Source organism: Hylobates moloch, unplaced genomic scaffold (assembly GCF_009828535.3).
Source record: "Hylobates moloch isolate HMO894 unplaced genomic scaffold, HMol_V3 SCAFFOLD_1, whole genome shotgun sequence".
NCBI lineage: Eukaryota > Metazoa > Chordata > Mammalia > Primates > Hylobatidae > Hylobates > Hylobates moloch.
In genome coordinates this window covers 137,648,601-137,666,202 of record NW_026652276.1, presented here as the reverse complement: position 1 = coordinate 137,666,202, position 17,602 = coordinate 137,648,601, and the positions used below count along the sequence as shown (strand labels likewise).

Sequence of the window (17,602 nt, the reverse complement as noted above, 5' to 3'; positions counted from 1 at the left end):
GAGAGGATTTATATAAATAAACATTGAAATGCATTTTATCACTTATTGGATAGACAATGAGAACCATGAAAGGTGTTTCTCTAAGGTACTGGTGTGTTGCAGTATTTTAGGAAGATTAATTTGGCATTGGGGAGTGGGCTGGTTGTAGGGAAGGTGGTGCGGGGGACATTAGTTGGAGATCAGGATATTTGTCCAGGTGTGAAGTGAGAAGAAGAAATCAACAGAACCTGGAGACTAACTTGAAAGGGGACAGCCAGAAAGAGAAGGAAATAGGAGAAATATTTAATATCATTTTTTTTGCAAAGTGCTTTTCATATTCCCAATCTCATTTAATCAAAGAAGGCTCAGTGAGTTTACTCACAAGAAGCTACAGGAATGTTCTGGAAGGGGCTGGCAGGAGAGGCAGTGTTTTGGACAGGGCTTCATTCTAGACACAGTGAGTTTTAAGAGTGGGATATCCAAGTGAAGATATTTGGTGGGCTACAGCACAGCTTGGGCAGTCCTCATGTAGACAGGACAGGAGATGGGAAGTGGGATCACTGATGCAGTGGAGAGAGGTGCAGAGGGCTAAGCGCTGGTGAAGAGTTGAAGAAAAGTGAACAAGGGTGAGGAGAGCCCCAATAGCTTGAGAGGGCTGGGGCAGCTAGAAAGCAAAGAGAGTAGAATTGAAGAAGAGTCATTGGACTTAAGTAACTTGTTTTACTTCTTATGATCTTTATTTGACTGGAAATTGAGAATGGGCAGTTGCGTCACTTGTCCAAGGGCACAGGCTAATGTGCATCCGTGGACAAAGCTGGGTCCTCGAACTTACGGCCTGCAGTGATCTTCCATAGCTGCTTAGTTGGCACTCAGGGCCTTCTGTCTTGAGATTTCCAGCTCACTTTTTCAATCTGATAGCCTAGTTGTTTTATTAATGGTTTTCAACACCTTAAAAAAAAAAAAAAAAGCACCCACCAGTATTCTTTGTCCAAATGATATCATAGAAGTTAGAGTAAATATTACAACATTCAGTCTCAACTGGGTGATACCATAGAAGAAGATCAAAGAGGAGATCAAAGAGAGAAGGCACTGAAGAAGTTGAGGTATTCTGTGTCAGGTATTTATTGAGAACTCTGGGAAAGAAAAAGAATGAGCGGTTAGTTGGGGCTTTAGGATGAATAAAGGTGTTTGATTGTTGTTTTATTTTGGTTCTCCAATTTGGGTCTCCAATTAGCTCTATCTTTGCCTTGGTTAGAGCATCATGTGATATACTCTAGCATGAGAGGACAGATTGTAGACCCTCTCTTCCTACATCCCTGGTATAGAGCTGCTCAAGAGAATAACTTGAACATTCTCCTAATTTGGATTTTCATTGAGTACCTGATGAAGAAACAGGACCCCTGTGGAAGAGGGAGGATATCCCATAAATAGGGAAGGTATCAGAATACATGAGGACATTCAGAAACAGGCCTGAAGGGAGCCATGTTGCAATTGCTCTGAGTATCCAATGACGCTACACTTGAACTTACCCTGACCCAGCACACGGGAGTGGCTGAGTGACCTGGAACCAAAAGGGCTGGGTGGTTAAAGCAAGAGAACTTTACCAGCAGGAGCTTGGGCACTCTGCCTGCTCTTTAAAATAAGAACATACTTTTCCTTATTGGTCAGAGAACCAGAGATAGGTGATGAGAGCCAGAGAGAGCAGTTTCAAAGGGGGGTACAAATGCCCAAAAGATGATTGAGGTGAAAGGTGGGTCAGTGCCATCAGGTGGGCTGCTGGACTAGAACACCAGCCACACAATGTTTCATTGGAGGTGGCATCAACAGGGGCAATCTGGGCATGGGGAATATGACCGAGAAAAGGCACAGGTAGAAATAGGGATGGGAGATGAAAGCAGGTCCCTTCATGCCTTCAAAACACAGACAGAGAGAGGCCTGAGGTCATGCATTTTGCAGGTGAGAGAGAGAGACTGAACTTAAGGACAAATCTTACCTAGCATCTGCAAGCAAGGGATGCCTAAGAGACATTCATAACACAAATGTATGTGGTCAAAGGAGAAAGAGGTAATAGAAACAAAAAGAGAATGCTTGGGAAAAATATAAGGTACCAGACAGGCGAGGAAGGAATTGGGTGGACAGTAGAGTTCAAGGCATGGCTAGGTGCCTAACTAACATCCATTTTCTCTTTTATTCTTACTGATTGGACCTGATTTTATTCCAGGTGGCAATATACTTTGTTAAAAAGGATCTATTTCCCTACTTCTCTTAAATCTACAATTACTCAGTAGAAGTCATTTGGTGGGGCTTCTATACATTTCTCTAAAGGAGTCTGATCAGATGGGTGGAACATCCTTTTATCATCCTCCCTTCCTTCCGTCCGTCCGTCTGTCCATCCTTCCTTCCTTCCTTCCGTCCTTCCTTTCACAGACTCTCGCTCTGTAGCCAGGCTAGAGTGCAGTGGCATGATCTCGGCTCACTGCAGCCTTTGCCTCCTGGGTTCAAGCAATTCTCCTGCCTCAGCCTCCTGAGTAGCTGGGACTACAGGCATGGGCCACCGTGCCCAGCTAATTTTTGTATTTTTAGGAGAGATGGGGTTTCACCATGCTGGCCAGGATGGTCTCAATCTCTTGACCTTGTGATCCACCCGCCTCAGCCTCCCAAAGTGCTGGGATTACAGGCCTAAGCCATTGTGCCAGACCTCCTTTTTTCTTCTTAATTGGAATGAAGATGCAATGTCTAGAACTCCAGCAGCTATCTTGGGCCAGGAGGTGAATGAGAATGGAAGCCCCAGACTAAAGATAGTGGAGTAGAAAGGTAGAAGGAGCCTAGGACCCTGGTGCCCCTGGCACAACCATATCAGTCCTGGACTACCTCCCATGACTTCTCTATATGAGAAAGAAATATATCTTTATTTTGTTGTGGCCACTCATTGATGTATAGATATATATCCTGACAGATAAAAGATATAGATCATATATATATACACACATACACACATATATGTAAAACCTAATCCTAATAAAGGAAAAAGAACAAAATTGTTTGAAGGCAAATATAAGATTCACATAATTCAGCTCAAAAGAAGAGATGTCTAATCAATATGGAAGACAATAATGGTTAAAAGCATTCAGAAGAGAGAAAGATTTTTCATGCTGGGAGGTGAGGGAATCATGAGGTCAGAATAAGAGCAAGGATTTCAACCCAAACCTATCCGACCCCAATTCTTCCATGTTCTTTATACTATAGTATTTTCCCTTCTACTGGAGTGCTATCTTAAAAAGATTTTGCAGTGCATGGCATCTGTGATGTTGGTGTTTGAATGAACAAGTCGTATGATTTCTTAGGATTGCAATCAAGAGAGAACAGGAAGAGCTCTGCTGGGGAAGCAAACTGACAGCCAGCCAGGGTGGTGTGTAAAGGGCGGGTCCCATGCCAGGGGTTATCAGGGGCATCTGAAGGAGGACTAAGCCGCAAGGATCACCCAACACCCGGTCACACACAACACACTATCCCTCATGGCAAGCGTTACCGAAGAAGGGAGCATCCATTGCATTTTTGCATCCAAGTTTTTGAAGAAATTTCATATTCTCAGGCATCTGTGCCCGAAAACCCGGCTTTTTTGCTTGAGTTCCTTATGGACAAAGCTCTGAGATCAGAAGCTCCTGGAGGTTTGCTTCTTCCTCACTCAGCCAGCTGCTTTTCTTCCTAGCTCTCCCACATTGCCAGAGGGGGGCGGGAGGATACATCTCCTGTTGCAATCTCTCGTTCCAACATGAATTTGTGACCCCGGAAAGACTGTGCGGGTTTCAAAAGCTGTCTGAACCAAGATTCTGAGCAGGCGCGAGGCTGTTCTCAGTCAGGCAGCGGGTCACCTTGGAGCAAGGATCAAGGGAGAAAGATGGGGGCGGGGGGTGGGGGAAGCCACACCTATTCTGCTAGTGATTTAACAGGATCGCTTAAAAAAATAAACCAAAAAGGCCAGATTCTTCCATTTCCAGATGCTTCTTCACTTTCTTGCTGTTTGCTCGGACAGGGTGAGCAATGGCCGGGCGCTTAGTGTCTGAGGGGACTTAAAGAGGCCTGGCAGTCCCGAACACAGTGCCAGGGAAAGCAGGTTTTGTGCGCATATGGGAGGAAGCAAGCGCGAGTCACTCCAGTGCAGAGAGACAGGCAGAAGGGACAGACGGCTGTCTAGTTTGGGCAAACTTCTCTCTACCTGGGGCGGGGGGGCGGGGGGGGGGGCGCAGTTCCTCCTCTCTCTCTGGCTTTTTTTCCCCCGCTCTCTGGGGTTTGAATGAACAGGTGCTAACACACCAGCTTAGACGGGCGCGTTCAGCACCCGCGCCAGCAGCTGCTCGACACCTTTGCCCCTCGGTGGCGGCTGCCCTGCGCACCAAAGGCCCAGGAGCGTAAAGCTGGAGGCGTAGAGGGAAAGGGCGACGCTGTCCTTTGCAGAATGGGGCGCCGGCCTCTCAGCTTCGGCTCAGGAAGTCCCGCCAGCCGTGGGAGGGGCAGGGTAGGGTCAGCTCTCGGCTGCACTTGGGCAACAGAGAGCTGGAGCTATCGCCGCCTGCGCCGCGTCCCTCCTTGTGGCACAAGGAGTGGGTGAAGGGGCGACCCCCTTTCTCCCTCTCCGAGCGAGTGCGGGGCAGAGCCTCCAGGTCCGCGCGCTGCGGTGCGCTCGCCGCTCTCCATGCCACTCGGCCCCTTTCCTGGGCAGGCCAGGTCAGTGTGGGCGCCGCGGCCCGGGCTCGCAGGGCGCAGGCCCCCGGCCCCCAGGGCGCCCACTGCGGGCGGGACACGGGCAGTGCAGCCTGTGCCCGGGCGGCCACGGAGGGGACGCGACGCCGCCAGCAACCTCTCCCCGCGCCGCCCGCCAGGCCCGGTCGGGCCTGCGCCGGCTCTGGCGGTGCCCACATGGCCTCCGAGGGGCAGGGTTGGCCAGGCCCACCCAAGACCTCCCCCGTCCCACTTTCTGCTGCCCTCATCGGTCTGCGCAGCTGTCCCCGCTCCTCCCCCTGAGGCAAAACTGCACCAGAGGGCATCTTGGCGAGGTCATTGCCATCCCACCCATGGTTGTAGAAGAGACTCAATCCTGTTTAAGAGGTTTAGCTCCCCAGGCGCTATTAAAAATAAGTTTTTGGTGGCCTTTGTAAGGAAACTTTTAATCACACAGAATTTAGCCTCTGATCGGCCAGACATTTAAACGGCGCAGAGTAAAACCTTCCATTTTTAACATCCACCCTGGTGTTTGTTGGAAATTTGCCACCGATTTTAGGCTCGAGCTGAAGGTTACCAGGATTTATCATTGTTTCCCCAGGATGTTTAACCCTCATGGGCTCCTCTTCTTTCATTTAAGACACTTGAAAAAAAAAAAATTCTTGTAAGCGCTTTGGCCATTTTGTTTAAGAAATTTGTTTTAGCTCCTACGGTTTTGTAATCCAGAAATATTTCTGAAATGAGGAGTGGGGAGTATTGGAGACAGAAAGCAGCTGTGTACCAGGAAATAATAAGTAGCATGCAAAAATATCACAGCTAATAGATGTCCTTTACGAGTGGAAATATCTATGTTTAATTGCCTTAAAAATGTGGGGTGGAAAAACACAATTATACATTGTGATAACAAACCTGTACAGTTAATTTATGAATAATACAAAACAAGTGCTGAAATTTTTTCTTGATGATTGAGATAATTGTCCCCAAATTATGACATCAGCTACCCAAATATCGTGTTGCCCCATCTGCAAATACTTGAAGAGGAATAGTTACCAATTGAATGCATTTAGATTCATCCTTAATAAAAAGAAAATTGCATAGCTTTTTATATTGTTGCAAATGCATCTCCCAATATCATTGTCAGCTTAGTGATATTCTCAATATTTTAAAATTTCAATTTTTAAAAGATACATAATATATAATTCCTAATAATTATAAACACATCATTTTACTCATCTGATTTTAATAACATGCATTTTATAATTACTGTACAACCAAAATAGACATTGAATTATGCTGTGTGCATGTCTTTATTCAACAGTATATTCTTAGACACCTTGTTCAAACAAATTAAATTTAAAAGAAAATTAAAAAGAAAAAAATCTTTCCAGTAGAAGCAGAATCACAGTGCTTTACAGACAAAAGGAAAGGAAAAGAAGTTCTCATACGAAAAGAGATTTATTATTACATAGAAAATTCTCACAATAGTTGAAACACACTTCAGAAACTAGTAAACACCTTAGATAGAGTTGTGCCAATTACTCAGCCCACAAGCATCTGCTTTGTCTTAATTAGATGGGGGAGGTGAATGACCACTGTTTATTTTCATTTTCCTCATTAATTATGAAAAACTGCATTTAATTCATCTTGCATTGTGAGAGATTGGCTGCGCAGATGTAAGTCGTAAGGGAAGTGGCTGTCGGTGGGCAACCTGAACATGGCACCCTGCCCAAGGGGACCCCTGGGTGGCACTGCACAGTAATGCATGCCATAATTGTAATTTTTGCCATAGTCCAAGGTTTCTTCTTGCTTCAGGGAAAATATCCCATTATAGTTAATTGGGGGAGGACTTAAGGGACCTTCAAACTGAGGGCTGGCACACTCAGGGGAAGTACTTTCATAGAAGGATTCATACGCACTGCAATAATTGTAGGGTTTCATGGACTTGGAATTATCAAGAGTCCCATGCCCTGGGGGAGTGGTGAGCTCAGGGCTGTGGTAAGGTGGGTAGAAGGTAGAGTAGGGTGACCTTGTGTGGTGTGCAGCCTCCCCACCCTGACCCATCAGGAAACTCCTGGCGTTGAGCTGCAAGCAGCCTGCCACCAAGTTTGTAGTTGGCTGGGAAAGACCTTTGCATAAGTTTTGGACGAATGTGAGCAGATCTGGTCTCTTGCCGATTCTGAGAATTTCAGAAAGTGCCCAGATGTAGTTTTTGGCCAGTCGTAAAGTCTCTATTTTGGACAGTTTCTGGGTTTTAGAATAACAGGGGACCACTTTTCTTAAGTTGTCCAGAGCGTCGTTGAGGCCATGCATCCTGTTCCTCTCGCGGGCGTTCGCTTCCTGTCTTCTGAACTTGACCCTTTCCAATCGCAGCTTTGTTGTCTTTTTTTTCCTAAGACCCCTCCTTCTAGGCAACCCATTTTCATCTTCCTCTTCCCTGTCTTCCTCCTCTTCTTCTTTCTCGGTTTCTTCTCCAGGGGCCCTTTTGATGCTCTTTCCTCGAAGGACAATCTGTTTGGAAAAGCTTTCTGGCTTCTTAATTTGCTTCTGGTCCTCGCATTCTCTAGAAAACTTTCTGCACATCTGGGATTCTGGCATTACAACAGACTCATCAAACGGTAGTGTTAACATGGTTCTCTAATCTTAAATTACCTGAAAAAATGCCAGCACAATATTTAAAGAGTTTTCATTTTTAAAGTTTATACACTTAAAACATATTTAATTATTTAATCATAAGACTACAAAAACACATGAAAAACACTGATTCGGGGACTGATTTTTTTAACATTAAATATAATTTTGAGTTTGTGAAGATAAGTAATTATGAAGACATTGATGCATTCAATAGGATTAATTTATATGAGCAAATTATCAAAAGAAAATAAAAATGAAACATATAATTATTGTGATATCACCACCATCTCCATTTCTCTTTGCCTTTAAACTGGATTTTAATACCCCCAAAAAAGATTGTGGAATCCAAGCAAATGCAAAACATGAAATTGCAATGCAGAATTTCATTAATTCCAATTCCCCTGAGCACAAAATGAGAAGATAAACCAGTTTTTAAAATGGAAAGTACTATCTCTCCATTAGCTGGCAAATTTGTGTTCTTTTTTTTTAAAACAAACAAACAAACAAAACCTTAACTTTATTTGCTGTATCACACAACTGTGAATTTAGATATGTGGATATGGGAATATAAAAATTTAAAGAAAAGTTTATAATCAGAGTCAATTTTTAAACTGATTTTTTCTGATCAGTAAAGAATTACATAAAAGAGCACTATTTTCCCAGGCTTCAAAAAGAAAAGGGGATTAGGCTAATTTGGAATAAACTCTATAAATAAATTTAAAACATAAAAATCACTAGCAATTTCTTTTAATTAAAAAAAAATTGAGACTGATTTTATTTACATTTAATTTTTTTCAGAATAGAATTGTCTGTTTACTGCTGTTCAAATCATCCTGGACAAAAACCACTCTCGTAGTGTTTTTGTTCTACGAGCCATAGAAGTCTCCCTCTAGCTAATATCTGACAGGAACGGTCCAAGGATTCTGACTGCAATTGTGCACGTGTGTTCAGAATCCCAAATGAAAGGGGAAAAGAATATGTGTTTCAAATGCATTTTGGTTTTTGTTTGGTGAAGCAGCAAGTATTTTCATCTAAAGTCTTCAAACAAATAGGCACATTAAAGCAGAGACTTTTCAATTTAACAATCTCCAGCCCCCTCAACACACACATACACACACGAACACATACACAAACTCTTAGTAATGTCCACATACTTGCAGTGTTACATAATAGCAGTGAAAGTATGTGATAATTACATCATAAGAATGAAATATGATAAGTTATAGATGGCAAAGAGCATATAAATACTATAAGACAGTGACACTGTATCTTTAAATACTTGCATGCAAAGCCAGCATCAATTGAAGTATATCTTTATTTATATTACCTTAGGTTTTAATTTCATTCAATAATCAGTTTTCATTTTGGGTCTTCCAAATCTTTTCAGGCTGAGTGTAGCATCGTCTCCTGGAGTCTCTAGATCTGTGTATATCTGCACTATCTCATTGATCTCTAAAAAGTGACATTGATGCCAACTGCCAGAGCTGGTACCCATGCCATCTGCTAGTGACGTCACAGGGCAGAGAGAGCCATGTGATCCTCTCTCTTGGGACCTTCATTCTGCACTGATCATCTGGCATCCCTGTAAGTGGGTACCAGCATTCATGCATCAACACAGAAGGTTAGACTGATAGGAAAAAAATCTGCACCAGCATTTCACGTACAGTAGGTGCATTTCTCCTCGAGCTGCTTCGGTTTCACTGGCAATCTGTAGAAATAGCTGTGTTAGTGTTCAGTTTCGCCCTGCCAACGATGCAAGTATTAGGTGGTCGTTAATATTCCATTCATTTACAAGGTGGGCTTTTGTGTGAGCGAGAGGTTTTTGTTGTTGTTGATGATGTTGTTTTGTAAAGATCACTATCCCATTTGTGCACCTGGGTACCCAGGGAAAGAAAGCCGTGAAAAGGAGCTGGAAACTGGTCTTAAGATGTTTAACCAAACTAAGATTTGTGTAAGTGAACAGGGGTCAACAAAGGTCTCATTTTCTTGTTTTGTTTCACAGCATGTAACTTATGAGTGTGTGTCTGTGTGTTCTTTTATTAACATGTAAGACTTCTGTGCTTCTTAGGGATTTGGAATAAAAGAACAGCTTCTCCATCTGGGGTCTGTGAAAGACATCCTCAAATACTCCCCTTCCTACACTTGCTGGTATCTTTCACTAACTTTTGCAGAGACACTGCAAGTCCATTGTTAAGGATTTCAAACTACATACTTCGTCCTCTGCAGAAAGTCACTAACTTCACTCTTTTATTGTCCCTTATCTCTTCCCAGCTTTAACTTGCTTATTCCTTCTCATTTCATTTCAGACACAGTAAACATAAAAATTACCACTTAGGTTTCTCTCTTCCTCTCCCTGACATTCTGCTGAGTACTTTAATCAAAGATTAGCTTTCCTGTTTTTTTTTTTTTTTTTTAACGTTCAGATTTTTTTCTTTCTCTTAAAAATCTTGTCCTCGCATTTTTCTCTAGACCAACATCAATTTAAATATCTTCTTGTTCTTTTATCAGTGTCCAGTTGTTTTTCCGTGTCAGGTGTATTTCAGATTTATCTTTTTTCCCCACTCCACACTTTTGGCTGCTTCTTAACAAAAGCAGGGTGGAAACAGTTAAGCAAAGCTGGCAAAGCCTTATAGATAAAACGAACTGTGGAGCCAGAGACAGACTCCACCTTCCTCCCGTTTTCTCTTCTCCGTGCCCCCACCCCTATAAAGGACATTTGATTTCAGGATTGCCTGCCAGTAAAGTAAAAAGTGCACTTATAAAAAAAAAAAATAAGTAAAAGTTTTAAAATAAACAAATAAACACAACCTTTGTTGTTTGACAACTGAGTAATCTCTTTCTATAAAGTGAGAGAGTATGCTTTTGGTATTAAAGTAATCCCTGGCAGAGTTGTAATCTGTGTTAGCATTCCCCTTATAAATCCCAGTTTTGAAAGGTTTAGAATTCTGCTGCTTTAATGCACTTTGGATCCAAATTGGCACCAAGGGCCTCACACTAAATTCAGTTTTGCTCCTGTCATACCCCACTCGTTTCCACCTTCTTCAAAGAGTTGCTTAACTTTTCCTGGACAGTTCTAGAAATGATGGGGAAGCTGGCAAAAAGGAAAATCAAATATGTAAAAGCAGATAATTTTTCTCTCTTAATGGCCCAGTAAAAAATGCAAATTTAAAATAAGAGTCAGGCTATAAACTCCTAAGTTAAAATAGGTAGGTTGGCCTAGCTCTTGTTTTTTAAAAAGCCAGATATACCATAGCCATTGTAAAATTTGTTGTTTAAGAATATATTACTTGGTAATGAGTGCATTGAGTATATTTCATATGGCTTTTAATTCAAGAAGTACACACAGTTTTTATACTAGCATAGAGAATTTCTATAGGAAGGCCAGTTGCAGAATTTTGTTGATCTCACATATAATTTAATTTTTAAATGTAAAGGAGCATAAGTATCAGAGTCATGAGCCACAAAGCAGCCAGTGCTGTCTTGAATTTTGTATATTGCACCATATTCTAAACTTGCAAAGTCTCCAAAAGCTGCACTGTATTAAAGGCATCACAAACATGGAAATCAAAATCCAAGGAATAGATGACACGATATGCCAGTAGAAAATTATCATGGATGTACTTTGTTGAAAGGGTAGATTTTATATTTTATCTTGGCATTTGCAGAAAAATGAGAAACAATTTATTGATAAAAACATTTGAGGCTGTGCTATTCCTGCCTTTGAACACGAAAGAAAAACCTTTGGTGCTGACGGGGTGGAGGAACAGAATTAGTGCTCAGGTTTTCTGACTATTAATCTATTGTTTGGATGCTTTAGTTTTTTGTTTTTTTCAAAAAAAAAGGTGGGGGAAATAAAAAGTTGTTATGTCAAGATTTAGCAAGAATTAAGTGTGTTTGTACAATAATCTTTCAAAAGAAATTTTGTTATGCATTTTCTACTATAGTTCCAGATATGCAAATGCCTGTGCTGTTAATATGCATTCATAACATACACCATAAGGGCTGTTCTACTCTCTGCTAAGAAAGCATGTTAACACCAATACTCCAAACAGAAATACATTCTGACTTATAGATGAATATGCAGAGTATGAGAAGTGTATTATCACCATTTCTATAATGTAGTTTCTCATTTTACAACAACTACTGCATACCAAAGTTCATATCTATAACTCATTTTGGTATTAATTTAATTGATATGATTTTTGCTTCTGGGGCCATGCAATTTTATAGATTTTTTAAAACGTGTCCGATGTCTGTCTGTCTGCCTATCTGTTGCTTTCACTGGGTAAATGCTCATATTTCACTCATAAAAATGAGCCACGGAAAATTTAGATATAATTTTGACTCTGTTATAAGACAAAAACCTAAAGTCCCAATTAAGTCTCGAGGGTTGGTGTTTTTTATGTCATCGTGTTGGTGCCTGTGTCTTGGCAAGTGGGAATTCTATTGACTCCCTTTTTCACAGTCCCCTCATCATTTGAGATCATTTGAAACATGACAGGCATTTTTCTCAACTCTCCAAGTGTATAAGGCAACAGAATGTAGACTGGGACAGGATCAAGCAGCACAAGCCCAGGACCAGAGTTTTTCCCCCAGATGTGGGGCACTAACACACAGTGAGATCAATTTTGAATATTTTTCTCTATTTCCTTCCTTCCTTCCGTCTTCCTTCTTCTTCTTCTTGCCTTAGACAGATCTGCAGGGTGCTCATGAAGCTTGTGAGCAGGCTCCTCAGTTTAGTCCCTAGGGTTTTAACTTTGTGATCTCCATTGGCTTGAAATAGTTTTATGGCTGTGGCAGTGTCCCACTTTGGAAAACAGTCCTTGGAATTTACGTAAAAGTGTTTAAATTATGAGGCAAAATACAAAACAACCTCATTCCCTCAAAGCCTTAGAGGGCTTAAAAATATAATTTAAACATAGATGGTACAAAGATGTTGTTTATATATACACATGAGGATTATGTAGACTAAACAGATAATCTGTAATAATTTGAGGGCAACTTTTGGATTACTTTTTAGATTTACTTCAAGGTGAAGACTACACTGAATTATCATTATTATGTAATAATTATATTTGTTGTTTATGTGGCTCATAAAACACTGCAATATTCAGTCTTCTATTAGCTTTGCTCAAAACAGCACTCTTTACAGAAATATTCTTTCTTATTTTTCCCCCATGGAACATTTTCCTGTCCAAACCAGATTTAATTTTTATTCCTCATTTGTTATTAAATAAGGTCATCTAACACTACCAGTTAAAACTTCTACCAGTATGAGAAAACTGGTATTACTGGACTGAGTTCTTATAATTCCAGCCACAAGTAGCGAGATGATGCTTTAACTTTTATGATCTCACTGTAAGGAAATGTACAGTTTTCTTTAGGCTTTAAAAATATTAAGAATAATGTGTTAACCCTAATTACTACATTTTATAATACCGAATTAGAAATTATTGTTCTATTCCAATACATGTAATGTAGTGATTATTTTTAAACATAGAAGACAGACATACAATTTGTTTCTTTTTCCTCTTACATTTATTCATTTTGTAAGATTGAAGTAAGACCATTTTATAAGACCTTTATGCAAGAGATGTTTTTGCAAAAGTTTTATGCAAACTGCATTTTTGAAAATCAAGTTTTATGTTACGTGATGGTATGATGAAGTGCAGGCTCTCTTAACACAGACGATTCCTGGGTGGATTTGAAGAGGTCCTTGAGACTCCCAAGATGCTGTGCAAATTTGGCACATATGTACATACATGCACTTTTCTAAGGAAAGGGTTTTTCAGATTCTAAAAGGGTAAGAATGACAAAGAGTATTTTGACATTTTACTAACCTTGTTTCAAATCTTGATCCTGCTGTTTAATAGCTGTATGTCGTTCATTCATTCATCCATTCATTAGTTCACCAAAATCTTATTGAAGATCTATTTTGGAGTAATTTTTGACTCCTCTTTTTCTCTCACATCCCACAATCAATATGTCAGCAAATCCTCTCAGTTCTATGTTAAAATTACACCCAGACTCTGAGTGCTTTTCAGCAATTGCCCTACTCCTACTCTGGCCCAGAACACCATCACCTTTCACCTGGCCTAGATGGCATCTGGGCTTTCACTCTTGGCCCCTTACATCCCATATAGGACTCTCAACTCAGCAGCCAGAGGCATCTGATTAGAACATAAATCAGACTGTGTTCTCCTGCACTCAGAACTGTCCAGTACTTCTCCTCTCCCTCAGAGCAGAGGCCAAGTCCTGGCAGAGGCCCAGAGGTTTCTCCTGGCTTCTGCGATTCCATCTTCTGCTTTCCACTGGACTCACTCATCTCCAGTGACACTGGCTGCTGGCGATTCCTTGAACACTCAGGCACAGTCCCACCTTAGGGTCGTGGCACTGAATTTGCACCTGGCATTTTCTTTTTGCAAATCCCCATGGCTCATTCTCACACCCTTCAAGTCTCTGTCCACATGGCCCCTCTCGGTGAGGCCTCCCCAGGCCCTCCTAATTTATACTGTGGCCCTGCACCCACTCATTTCTCTCTGTCCATTTTCTTCCTGTTTTACTTTTATCTGTAGTACTTATCACTTTCTAACACAATACATTGCTGATTTCCAGTGTGTATTAATCTACATTTCTAATGTCTGCCCATGAAAGCCAGTAAGTACATACTTGTTGAATGAAGAAATGTGTACCGGGCACTGGGTTAGTGACGGCCACTCAGCAGTGTGTAGAGCAGCTGTACAAGGCTGTGGGGGAGTTTGCAGTCTAGTAGGGGAGACAGACAATGAACAGGTAAACACATGCATGTGGAATGTACACATCAGAGGCTACAGAGAAAAATAGGAGGACCTATTTGATTAAAGCACTGAGGAGCCCTTTCTGAGTCGTCCTTTAAGCTGAGACGAGCAGGTGGAGCAGCAGAGGCAGGAGGTCATGCTGTTTCTGCTGGTCTGGGAAGACCAGGAGCAGCGCCGTGACAGTAAGCCCTGGATCGTCCAAGGGTGCCTGGGTCGTGGTAAAGCATTTTGAATATATTCCAAAGGAAGCCTTTGGAGAGCTTGAGGCAATTTAAGATTTGAAACATTTTCTTTAGCTGGCTCCAAGGAGAAGACTCGGAGAGGGCAAAAGAAGAAACGGAGAGAACAGACAGGGCTCAAGACACACTACCCCAAAATTTGGCATATTGAAGCTGAAGGAATTTGAGAAAGCCTTAGAAGCAGGAAGATCTCTCAGACCTTCCCCACTTCTCCCTTGAAGCAGATGATAAAGTATAGGAAGGATTTTCTTTTTTATTTATTCCTTCCTTTAGAGACAGTGTCTTGCTGTGTTGCCCAGGCTGGTCTCAAGCTCTTTGCCTCAGGTGATCCTCCTGCCTTGGCCTCCCAAAGTGCTGGGATTGCAGGTGTGAACCACTATACCTGGACCAAGAAGGATTTTCTGACCTTCCCCTGAAGCAGGTCAGAAGACCCGCATGTGAGAGGTGCCCTCCCTACACCCAGATGAAAGGAATCCCTTGTCTTTGAAGACACGGGAACACAGATTAGGATCTGAACAAACAGATCATGCTAAGTTTCCTCAGTTTATTACCATTAGATTACATTATTTGTCACATCATATTTCTTCTTGACTCTTCGTTTTTATCAAATCCAGTGTAAAAACACTGAAGTTTAACTCTTTGTTTGGGTTGTCATTTCTTTATGAAGGCTCCCATGTCATAGAAAACTTATTAAATACATGTGTATGCTTTCCTCTGGTTAATCTGTCTTTTATTATAGGGACTCATCCATGAACCTAGGATGGGTAAGGAAAGAGATATTTCTCCCCCTCCACAGAAATTACAAAGCCTGTGAGAGTAGACAGAGCCAGAGGGGATGACTGTGGCCCCAGGTTGAGTGGAGGCAATGGAAAAGGAGAAAAAAGGAGGCATGGAAATATATTTTGGAGATGCAAAATTTACTGATTGAACGGATGGGGATTACCTGTAGGAAAGTTACAAAACCTCTGGTCATGAGGATGATGATGGTGACGATGAACAAAGTATTCATTCATATGCAGGGCACTGAGCATCAGGCTAAGGGCTTTATAAACATTAGCGCATTTGTTCCTTGCAGTAAGGTAGATGTGAGTGTTTTCATTGCAGAGATAATGAATCCATGGCTCAGAGATATGAACTAATGTTCCCGGACTGCTCAGTTTTCAAGTGAGAGAATCATCATTTGGACCTAGGTCAGTCTGAATCCAAATCCTACCTTTTAAACTACTATACCTTGCTAACTTAAGAATTAAATGATAAATGTCAATGAACTGCCTAGGACTGCCTCTGGTATAAAATAAATACTGAATTAATAACATTAGATGAAGTAGCAAAACTTGACCATGAATCTATTTACAAAGTGAATAATTATCTTACCAATGTATCTGGTGACTTAAGAAGAGTCACCAGATACATTACACTTTTCTATGCTTTTCTTTTTTGGATCAATGTGTATAGGTAGTTGTAGACTGTTACGTATGGTGAAATCATATAAGAGTAATTACAATTGTCATGACAACAGCTGTTTTTTTTTGTTTGTTTTGTTTTTTTTTGAGATGGAGTCTCTCTCTGTTGCCCAGGCTGGAGTGCAGTGGCGTGATTTCGGCTCACTGCAACCTCCGTTTCCCAGGTTCAAGTGATTCTCCTGCTTCAGCCTCCTGAATAGCTGGGATTACAGGCACGTGCCACCACGCCCAATTAGTTTTTGTAATTTTTAGTAAAGACAGGGTTTCACCATGTTGGTCAGGTTGGTCTCAAACTCCTGACCTCATTATCTGCCTGCCTTGGCCTTCCAAAGTGCTGGGATTACAGGAGTGAGCCACCGTGCCCGGCTGACAACAAGCTCTTATTTGACTCTGAAGGGTTGAGGGTTGAGTTGTTCAATTTTATTCCTTCATTGTTTTTCATTCATTCAACAAAACCCTTACTTTTTATGTTACTACTGTAGATATGAGAGGAAATATGGATACATAACAGAGGCCCAGCTCTTATGGAAGTCAGAGTTGAATTAGGCACATGAAATGCATCCACAATCGTCTAATTAAAAATAGTATGAGCTCTCTATAAGAGAGGTTGTTATTAGGGATAAAGAAAACATTTGACTAGAGCTTGCAAGTATGTGAATAATTTTTTTTTTACTTTTATTTGAGATATAACAGAAACTGAGAAGTACACATGACAGTAAGTTCACAGTTCAATTAAATTTTTCCAAGTTGAACACACCTATATGACAGGATCAAGAAACAACACCACCAGCTACCCAGAAGCCTCCTTCTTCCATCTTACAGCTACCAGCCAGCCCTCCCCCAAATAAACCAACAACTTGACTTCTAACTGCATCAATTAATTTTGTGCATTTTGTACATTATATAAATGAAATCATGGGCCTGGTTCCTTTATCTCAACTCTTTTTTGTGTGAAGTTTATCCACATTGTATGCAACTGTAGATTTTTCACCCTCGCTGCTATATAGTATTCCATTGCATGACTATACCACATTTTGTTTTTCCATTCTGTTGTTGATGAATATTTGGGTAGTTTCCAGTTTGGGGTTATCATAAGTGCTATTCTAGTACATTTAATTTGGTAAACATACGTATTTTAGCCACATCCCATTCCTATGTATATATCCAGCAGAAATGTGTACATGTATTCTGTGTGTAGGACTTTACGTTTCATTTAGAATGGGACATTTGGGAAGAGGTAACCTTTATTAATTACCTGCACAATCACACACATCCTAAAATCATTATACAAGTTTGATAACATTCTCCCAAAGCTATAAACACACTAATCAAGAAGGGTATTGATCACCAATATACAAATATTTCTTGAATGATTCCTTTGTATCAAACAACTGTGTTTGATGTTGGAGAGAGTAGAAGACACAATCCCTTCATTCAAGGAGTCTAGAGATCTGTTGAGGAAATAGAACTGACATATTTGAAGCTTTGAGATGTACCACTGTAGTATAGAGTATCAAACAAATGAATATCTGCTTTGTTTTCCTAACAGCCTTTTGGAAGACAGTGCAAACCTAAGATTATGCAGTAGCTTACCAAGAATCTATTTCAGAATACTTGCTTTTAAAGAGTACTTTAGTGGAAATTTAAGTTTTCAAACACTATGGTTAAATTATTAAAACTAATATTTGATCAATGTTATTATGAAGACTAATTTTTTGAATACATTGTGCTAGCTTTTCTGCATATATTAGGTAGTTTTTACAACAGCTATATG

General features: G+C 40.9%; 1 protein-coding gene across 1 annotated transcript; it reads right to left on the bottom strand.

Moving 5' to 3' along the window:
• Positions 1-5,292: 5,292 nt before the first annotated feature.
• On the bottom strand, positions 5,293-8,834 carry NEUROD6 (neuronal differentiation 6). The gene is made up of 2 exons (XM_032758388.2): positions 8,657-8,834; positions 5,293-7,347 (listed from the first exon to the last, which is right to left on the bottom strand). The coding sequence occupies exon 2, from the start codon at positions 7,324-7,326 to the stop codon at positions 6,313-6,315; it is 1,014 nt and encodes a 337-aa protein (XP_032614279.1). The 5' UTR covers positions 7,327-7,347; positions 8,657-8,834; the 3' UTR covers positions 5,293-6,312.
• Positions 8,835-17,602: the final 8,768 nt, after the last annotated feature.